Here is a 9877-nt window from a genome sequence, read left to right on the forward strand (position 1 = left end):
ATTTAAGGCTTGACTTGATTTGTTTATTATAAAAGTTAAACTCAAACTTTTTAAAGAGGTTGTTAGATAAAAATATCAAGTCAAACTATAAAAAAACTTGTTAATCTTAACAAGTCAGCTTGTTTAAGTAATAATAATAATAAGAATAATAATAACTATTATCTATACCATTTTTATGACATTATGAATGACAGGATGAAGAAGTGACATAAGGTGGTTAGAGAGTTCACTTGCAAGTGGACAATTTTCAAAAAGAAAAATAAAGTTAAAAGGATAATGCAATCAGATTAATATTTCCAAAGAAAAAAATGTTTTGTAAAGATATTTTTAGACAATTTAAATATTTTTATTTGGCTATATTAGTATAAATCATCTCTAATCCATATATTTTTTAATATTATGTTCTTTTTTTATTTTCTTTTGATATACTTTGTATTTTAATAACTTGAATTCAATATGATTTTGTTTATCAATTATTTTTGGATTTGTACATTACTTATACGAAATTTTATAAGTTTCTTTTTTTGATTAATATTTCACTAGGTTTTAAAACAATTAATTGGTTAAAGACGTCTTTAAGCAGACTTTTAAATAGACTCGTAGGTCAAACTAGACTTTTATGTAAGTCGAGCCTTTTAAAAAAAACAAATAATGAGCCAAACAAGCCTTACATATCCAACTCAAGTCGAACTCAAACCTAATAAAACTTAGCTTGACTTGACTTGCCTCATTTCCACCTCTACCAAAGAATGTATTTTTTTTACGGATAGAACTTTATGATTGCTGCCGAAAAAATATTGCCCTTTTTTTATATAACCCCTTAACTAGATTCGTGTAAAAAAAAAAAACTAGATTGGATATAAATGATTTTCATTCTAGAAGAATATATCTACTACTATACAATAGTATTAAATTAGAAACTAAAAATTACCAAAAACATCACGAAATGAGCTTAAAGATTAATTCTTCTAATTCGAAATTAACATTAAATAATTAATTCACAGTAGATTAAGGGAAAACTATTCTTAACTAAATTTAATATCCGTGAGTTGCAAAAATTTATTTGAATACAAAAAAAATATAAAAAACTTAAATAACAATTTCGTCCTATAGAATATCTTATTTTTGGTGTCAATTTAAACCTGGTAATTTTGTTCGACAATTAACTGTTTTATGCATATCATACACATGGTTGGATATGAGCACATCATATCTATAGCACTAGCTTATACTTGAGTAGTACCATGTTCTGAGGTTCTCTTGAATGGATACTCGTTTTGATTTTCCGTAAAAATTAATCATTAATTCCCAGAACTTACGAACTACATAATCCAGAAGATGTGAATTAACCATTAATTTTTACTCAAGTAATCTAGAATATGCATTTTTACAATTTGGAACGAACAATTCATAACCAAAATTTATATTCTGTATTACCTAATACGGAATTAATTGTTAATTCTTCGAATTAGGTAATCCATAATAGGATTCTCAATTATTTTTTTTTAGCATTCTAGATCACCTAATCAATCCAAAATGTAGGAATGATACCTACGGATCATGTGATCCAGAAAACAACACACATTCCAGGGTTGGAAGGGGTTTAACATACAAACCAACGAAAGGGAAGATTTAGAATCTGTGCTTCGAAGGCAATTGGTTGGCTATGGAAGGGGTTGGTGGCCGTCTATTCTTGCGACGGTCTCCGGTGCCTCTTATCTCAGCTTCCTCTGTCGGTGGCTATGGAAGAGGGTGCAAAGGAACGTGAAGGGTATTTTAGGGATTTAGAAAACAATAAATTTAACAGAGGTGTAGTTAGAAAAATACGAGTTGCAAGAAGCAATGGCCTGCAACTTGTCATGTTACTATGATTGCAATTCTTTCTCACTTTCTAGTTTCAAGTTGGTTCTTTTTGTCTAGATATTGATTTTAATAAAATTTAAAAACTGCCACAAATTGAGAAAAACACCTTAATTTTCAGCGGTAAAAGGCTGCTATAATTTTAAAAAAGGACTAAATTAAAAGAAATATAATTAAAATGAAGCATAAGGATGATCACATCAAAACAAGAGAAATTTGAAGGACCAAAAAATTGATTTTACTTCCTTTTTGTGGCTTTAAACAAAATTGTGAAAATAAAATGTTTGGTTTATGTTCCTTGAAGACAAAAATCTTGCCTGGGAATTTTGTACTAAAATTTACCACTTATCTTTTGTAGAAAATTTGAAACATAAATCACTTCATTATAAACTCCATTTTAATCAAAATTAATTTCACAAATTAAAAATCATTTGAATGTAATTTACAACCATTTTGAGTTTTGACAAAAACATTGATCCTTCTACGTTGGAGCATGCATTTAAAATATCTGGGTCAAGGCCAGGAACAAAGAAAAATCAATATCTAAAATTAACAAAACAAGAATGAAAGTATGACCAATATCTTCAACTATTCTTTCAATGACTGTATTTCAGTGAGTGCATGCATTTAAAAATACGGATCAAGGCCAGAAACAAAGACCCCTCCCCCCCAATCTTACCCTCCCAACAGCCAGAAAATAAAAGGGACAAACAAGAACGATAGACAGAAATGCTTGGTTGAAACTGTTCTAGATCAAGAAGAAGAAGTTCACATCTACATTTTGAAAGAACCACTACTTCCCATACAAGAGTTGAATCATGGCTACAGCTTACTGAGTTTTGTGGTTTCCATTGCCACACCTTTGTAACAACCAACATGGTTTGGGTATGATCAGAAGGACGGGTTTCTAGCCATTTTAAATTTGCAGATGAATCTTGTGTCAGAGAAGGCTGCTTCTCATATGGCACTCAAACATCCAGGAGTATAAATATCCAAGTCAGTTTTCAATGACAAATAAACGAATAATCATTTTATCCAAACTGCTCCATTGTTCAAATCCGTGCCCTAGATAAGCACTTATCAAGATGGTCACTATGTTAATATGATTGAGCTCCTCGAAAACCCTGCATCAAGTTTAGGAACCCCAGATCTGGAGTGCTTGCTGCATGAAGACTGCTATGATACTGCCCATTGATATGTTGATGACATTGACTGCATCATTGTTAAGCTGCAGAAAACAGTAAAGTAACCATAAATAACTAGTGGAGTACATCTAGATACTTGCTACCAGATATACATATTAAGCTGGTGAAACAAATCTCAGCGTAAAAATGAAATCCAGCTTTGAGCATTACTAATCCATAGTAACTCATGTAGATCGGTATCATGTATGTGTATACATACTAGCCAAGCTCGTTTCACCAAAAAAAAATAATACTAGCTGAGCTCAAGTATTCACTTTGAATTTGCCAAATCTCTCAAATTGTTTAGAATTTAGACCAACATTTGATCTCTAAGGAAAATTGGCATTTAAGAACTTATTTTTGAACCGTCTTGGATAATAAAACTTGAAGTACAGAACTTAAGTAGGCAAGATCAGACAGATTTATAACAGTTCTGAAAATGAAGTATCACACTGCTTTTATGAACCAACCCATTTAAATCCTTCCTTCTCTTGAAGTGCAGCACCAATTATGCTCTCACCAAGATTAGCAATCTGAGCAGCTAGTACACATATAATTGCTTCATGTGAACCAACCTGTTCAATAATAAAAATATAAAGCAAGTCAGAAGCACAATTGCACAAATTAAGTTCATAAACTCCTAAGCAACTGACCTTAAAGTAGTAACTACATGTGTAAGGATTATTCTTCACTGACATTGCAGTTGAGGTGATTTAAATAAAAGAGGAGAAATACAGTTGGGAAGGGTGTCATCTGTTGATAAGTTTCATAATCCGAAAAAGAGGGATATTTCTACATTGACTTTTATTTAAGCATTTTATGGGAACCACTATTCTTAATCTCTGCATAGTTTGGAAAAATGGGAGACAAGTTGTGTTCCATGAACTTGTAGAACCTATCATGTTCGGATGCATAACTTGCATTAAATGTTTAAATTTCAGTTTTTAGTTTTCACCCTATGTTAAAGTTCTGACTCCACAACACAAGAAGGCATTCACATAGTTCTATGCATATAGAAATCATATATATTCTATGCCTCACAAAACCAAAACAGGGAAATGCAATATTATTGAACTCCTTTGTTTCTTCCCAATCTTTTCCATAACACCAAACTCCTTTGATTTTGTTCACTATGAAACCAAACCAAGGCATATTTACAACAGTCAAGTGTTTCTGAGGAATCAACTTCAGATCTAACAGCTTAACTATGTTTATGTTATATGTCAAATGAATCTCATCTGATTAGTTCAGAGTTAGCAGACAAGGAATGAATAAAATATTCTAAGGATGTAGATTCTAGATTGGCAATGTAAGCTAAATTTCAGGAAAAGAAGCACCTCAGCTCTTCAGCTTGGTTGTACAAGATACTTATTTCTGCATATCTATACCACATTCATTATGAGATGCTCATACAAACTGTACTTTCCAGCCATTTATAAGAGCAAATTAATTTATTAGCACCAACAAGTAACAATTACTCTTCCTGGACATTCTTAACAGAAACACTACATAGAAAAAAATAGCAAAGCTAGGGAATAGACTTCCCAAAAAAATCGCAAATACCATTTAGGACTGAAACCAATCCACCTTCCTCTCTTATGCAAGCATTTCTGAGAAAAACAACTAACTTATCTCTAGATCACAAACTAACCACTTACCACAATTTTGAATATTCGTTCACAGATCATTCAACTGATTTTATTATTTAATTTCAAGGGATGAGCTTAATGTTTTGTTATTTAAAAGCCGTTTCGGGGTAATGGGATGATCATAATAACGCCTGAAACAGTGATCATAATAAGCCTTGAAGCTTATTGGTTTTTCCATATAGCATTTATTAATTGTAGACTAGCAAGTTTGATTGGGATTATTTTTGAGGAAATGATCTTTTTTTTTCTTCTTTCAGAAACTCCTACAAAACTGCAAGAGAAAAACATATCATATTCAAAATAAGCATAGATGTGTACAAAGTCAAAATTAGCGAAGTACCTCACCGATGAGAAAACTGACAAATGCTAGAACTATGGATGCTAAAATCCCTGCCAAGGTTCCTTCAACACTAACAGCCCCTTCTGTGCCTCTTGGGACTACCTTGAATGTTGTAACAAGGTACCTGGATATTATGCCAGACAGCCAGAGGAATTTTAGAACTGAAATGTTGAAAAAACATAAAGTGAAATATGTACATCTTTTGGAAGAAGAACATAGATCTCAAGTTACCAGGAATGATGAGAAACTGCTATAATAATTTCAGACCAAAAATAATATTGGCAATCAAGTAAAATGTACAACAAGCAAATATTATACAAGGTTATGTGATGCATTGAATTCACAAGGCAATAGATATTGCCTGCCTAATCCATGCACTGCCACAAATGGAGTGGTATCCCTTAGTTTCCAGTTGCAAATTTATCAACCAAAATTACAAAATAGCTTAAAAATATCTGCATCAACACAGAATTATGATTTCTTCAAGGGCTTCCATCAGTTCACGGAACAGAACATCAACAGGGAACAGGGGACAGGGGAGGGATGGGGTTCCAAGGTTTTGAAAAACAGTCTGCAATTGCAATTTCAACTGCAATGTCATGGTTTCCGGGGTCTGTGATCTTATCATGACCACTGTTGTGGCCACATCAGCTGCAATTTTCATTTAAAAACTTGGGGGTTCTAGAAAAGCCAACAAGTAAAAATTTGTGACAATGCTTCATAAATAGATGTTCATAACAACATAACAAACAATATTCACACCAGAGTTCACCACTCACGTTGTTTTGCCATATGCCTTCCCAATCTCACTTGAGACAGTGTCACTCAACTTAGTGCAGAAACTGGCAACAAATCCAAGTCTCCAAAGCCGAGAAAATGCCTCTCCCCCAACACCAAAAATCGTGAGGAAAGCACAAATGCAACCAGCAGCACTGGATCCAATAACACTGCCCGGACCCCTTCTTCCTCTTTTTTTCTCAGCAACCCCCTGAGCCACTTTCTGTGCCATTTTGACCTTTGTAGCAGCAGTACCCTAACAAACCCCAAACAAATCAAATCCAAAGAACACAGCCTCGAACCCAGAAGCAAAAACAAGGGAAATTCTCACAACCCATTTTCAGAATTGCATAGAACTCCATGAATAACCAATCCTTCTCTCAAAATTTATCACTTTCCCCATAATCAAAATCTAGAAAAATCTCCACACCCATTTTCAGAATTGCACATAACTCCAAGCAAAACCATTTTCCCCTCAATTAATCTCCCCCAAATAAAGTCAAACAGAAAATTTGATCTCCCGCACCCATTTTCAGAACTCAACATACAACCAAATTTGATCTTCAATCCATAGTTGTCAATTTCAAACAACACAAATTCTCAACCCCAGACACAAAAACAAGGAAAATCCCCCACACCCATTTTCACAACTCAACGAATAACCAAATTTGATCTCAACATCCGTCAATTTCAATGACCACAAATTCCCCACCCCGGAATAAAAAACCCACACTCCTCCCCAAAAAAACCCAACTTTCCACTAAAAAACCACCACTTTCAACGAATAACTAAATTTGATCTGCTCATTTCTCACTTCCAAAGACCACAAATTCCCAACCCCCAGAATAAAAATTCGAGCAAACCCGCACACCCATTTCCCAAACTCCAAACCACTCCCCAAAAAACCCAACTTTACACTAAAAAAAAAAACACTTTCTAAACAAGCTCAGTAACAAAGAAAAACTGAACTCACAATAACAAAGTACGTGGCAACAAGGAAGAACCCAGAAGGCCCAAAAGCGCGCCAAGTGAGCGTTCCGAGCAGAAACGCAGCACCGATCCCGGAAAGAGACAACCCGCTGACCAAAATCGGAGACCCCAAGAAAAAGATCAGCGCGTTGCTGAGAAGCGCGGACTGCCACGTAGCGGGGGACGATTGGACGAGGGCCAGTGCCCCTCCAACGGCATCTTGGATGCGCGAGGCGTGCATGGTGCGAGGGAAGAGAGGGCGAGGGTTGAAAGAAGTGGGTTTTGGAGAGAGAGAGGAAAGGGGAAATGGGTGGAAAGAAGAGGGAGAAGAAAGGGAAGGGAGTGAGAAAGTGTGAAGAGTTGAAAAAGCCATAAATTTGAAGGCGGAGGGGTGGCGTGAATGCGAAGGGGAAGGGAGACTGGAAAGTGGGAGAGGGTTACTCCATGATGTTGCGGATTCCATGGGATGGGTAAGTGTTGCTCAGTGTCACCTTCACTGCAACACCTAAAATCATGGTGGCAATCAATACAATATTCATCTCATTTGTGAATCCAGCAAAATACTAATGCTGTAATTTTTAAAAAGGTTTAATTACTTTTTTATCATTAATTTTTTAATATTTTGTAAATTTTACTTTTAATTTTTTGAATTAGCACATTTTATCCACAATTAAATTTGCAAATTTGACTTCAGTTATTTTTCATTAATAAACACAAAAATTAAGGATAAATTTTGCTAAAAATAAAAAATTAAATGTAAAATTTGTAAAAAAAATAAAAAATCAAAGGTAAAAAATACAATTAAGCCTTTTAAAAACTATTAGAATTTGTTTAGAAATTCTGGGTGTTATAAAAAATTAATGCATGTTTCTATTTGCGTTTGAGTTGCGGTAACACACGTTTAGAGACTCCTCCACATTATCCTGAATTAGAGTATTGAAATTGTAATTTTAAATTTGGATTTTGATATTGTTTTCACGTCTTTAGTTAAGAGTAAAATATGGATAATAATTATAACGGATAATTCTGAGTAATGATAGATGGAGATGTATATATTTTAATATGTTTCCTTATCATAAAACATTTTAAAAATCAGATATTAAATGTTTTCTGTTCCAACAATTTTGGTGTCTTTTGTTAAATATTTTGATGATATGATATTAAAGGATAACATTAATATGATGACATGACACTAGTGTGATAGATGACATGCATAAATATAATGATATTTTGGTGTCATGGTATAATATGACATGCAAAAATAGGACAAAAAATCATTAATATGTTAAAAATGGAATTTTAATTACTTTATCTTTTGTTGAGTCCAAAACCCCTTATGTTTTATTTATGGCAATTCTTTTGAAGGTAAATCATAAACTTTGGGAGTAAAAGTCTACCAATGAGTTTCCTCGAGTGCATTGAGAAAGACATGTTAAGTAGAGAACAACTTTTGAAGTGAACTCAAGAATAATGTAAGTTACTTACAAAACTGACAGACTTGAATCAAGAAAGGTCTTAAAAGAATTCAGAATATCCAAGGCTACTGAGATGAACTCCTTAAGTTCATTACATGAAGAAGAAAGTCTTAGCCATGTGAAGGAATCAATGCTCAAGAACAAGAAGAATATTGTTCTTGATATATAGAACAATTATAAGCTATCATGAAAAGGCAACATGTGCAGAATAATTCACATGTCAGAAGAACCATCTTCTGCTCAAGTGAAATTATAGAATGGAACTTCATATGATACGAAGAATTGCACAAGAAATCTAACATGAAGTACAACAAAATCGTAACACACTGAAAATGATACTTCATAAACAAAGGGGATAATTGTGAAGGAATTACCTTAAGCTCTAAAAATGCGTTTAAGATTATATTGGATTGTATTCAAAGATAAAAGAGATATCTACATTTCTTATATATATATGAAGAAGCCGTAAACTGATAAAACCTGGATCATAGATAAATATAAGATTGAAGTTGAAGACGTAGCTCTGCCAATGGACCTTCTATATATCAACAATTCCTTCAAGAGAAAAGGAAGATATTTCTACTATGGATATTCCTAAGCTTTCTTAACAAAGCAAGAAGATATACTTATCATAGACAAGTAATTAAAGATAGGGTGGGTCTTGACATTTTATAGGCTCATGACTAAATAATACATAGGGACCTTTATGAAGTATTGCAAAATATAAACATATGTTCCATTAAAAAAATAGACATATAATGTCATTAAAGATTTAAGATTATCATAATATATCTCATCCTAATTGAGCTAGAGCTACTGCAGAATGCCATAAAAAATTTCATGAATATAGTATTGAACTATATATGAAGAAAGTGTCACTATGAAAATGTGATCCACTCTCATTCCTAAAGACGATCAATATGAAAAGCAAAATATGATCCTGCACTAAATATCTTACTAGTCGCTAGGTTGAGAAGAGATTTAAAAGCGTGTAATATTGCCCTGTCCAGATTTAGTTGCATTCTACTCTACCTTTACTACCTGTATGTATTTGTTACATACACTTACCGCTGGCAGAAGGTTTTCACGGATTTGATTTGTAGGCTGAATTGAAATTATTGCAACAGGTGCAGTATAAATTTAACACAAATAATTAAAATAATATATAATTATATAATATTGGATAGATAAAAATGATATTTTATATTAAATTATTAATGATATAATATATACTGTATTTTTTTTTTTGAAGATGCAGGTATAATAGTTAACGTTGTAGTTTATAATGATCATTTCGGTAAAAAAAAAAGTTTTTAATGATCCTCATTCCTTGATTAAGTATATATAGCATCTCCATCCCCAATATAATTTAATCTAAGAAACAAGTATTAGGCTTAAAAAAAAAAGAAGCTAAGATTCGAGAATTACTCTATAAGATTAGTAAGGGGATTTTGACTATTTTATGGTTACTATCATGCTATTATACAATTCTAACAAACAATACATTTCCTTAATTTCGTTTTTCGAGATATAATAAATCAGCACAAGATGCAGCCTATAGTACTATATATCTCAATATTTAGGAAAAGAGACGTACAACAAATGTAACTAATTGTTCGGTGT

General features: G+C 32.9%; 1 protein-coding gene across 2 annotated transcripts; it reads right to left on the minus strand.

The window, feature by feature from the left end:
- Window positions 1-2580: 2580 nt before the first annotated feature.
- LOC114376642 (protein VTE6, chloroplastic-like) lies at window positions 2581-7313 on the minus strand. 2 transcript variants are annotated; one of them, XR_003659005.1, is made up of 5 exons: window positions 6784-7313; window positions 5813-6066; window positions 5039-5157; window positions 3515-3619; window positions 2581-3088 (listed from the first exon to the last, which is right to left on the minus strand). XR_003659005.1 is itself a non-coding variant. In XM_028334846.1 (5 exons), the coding sequence occupies exons 1-5, from the start codon at window positions 7240-7242 to the stop codon at window positions 2996-2998; spliced, it is 1035 nt and encodes a 344-aa protein (XP_028190647.1). In that variant the 5' UTR covers window positions 7243-7312; the 3' UTR covers window positions 2581-2995. The 2 variants fall into 2 exon arrangements, 1 of the variants encoding a protein (XP_028190647.1); XM_028334846.1 differs by having other exon boundaries at window positions 5034-5157; window positions 6784-7312.
- Between the last annotated feature and the right edge of the window lie 2564 nt (window positions 7314-9877).

This window comes from Glycine soja, chromosome 11 (assembly GCF_004193775.1).
Source record: "Glycine soja cultivar W05 chromosome 11, ASM419377v2, whole genome shotgun sequence".
Taxonomy (NCBI): Eukaryota; Viridiplantae; Streptophyta; class Magnoliopsida; order Fabales; family Fabaceae; genus Glycine; species Glycine soja.

What these genes read in the sequence shown, in the direction of transcription:
- LOC114376642 (XM_028334846.1), bottom strand. Translation starts at nt 7,242, where the DNA reads ATGGAATCCGCAACATCATGGAGTAACCCTCTCCCACTTTCCAGTCTC. An exon ending in TCAGTTTTCTCATCGGTGAG is followed by an intron (nt 3,620 to 5,033) that starts GTACTTCGCTAA and finishes ATTATTGAACAG; the next exon opens with GTTGGTTCACATGAAGCAAT. An exon ending in AGAAGGAAGGATTTAAATGG is followed by an intron (nt 3,089 to 3,514) that starts GTTGGTTCATAA and finishes TGTTTTCTGCAG; the next exon opens with CTTAACAATGATGCAGTCAA.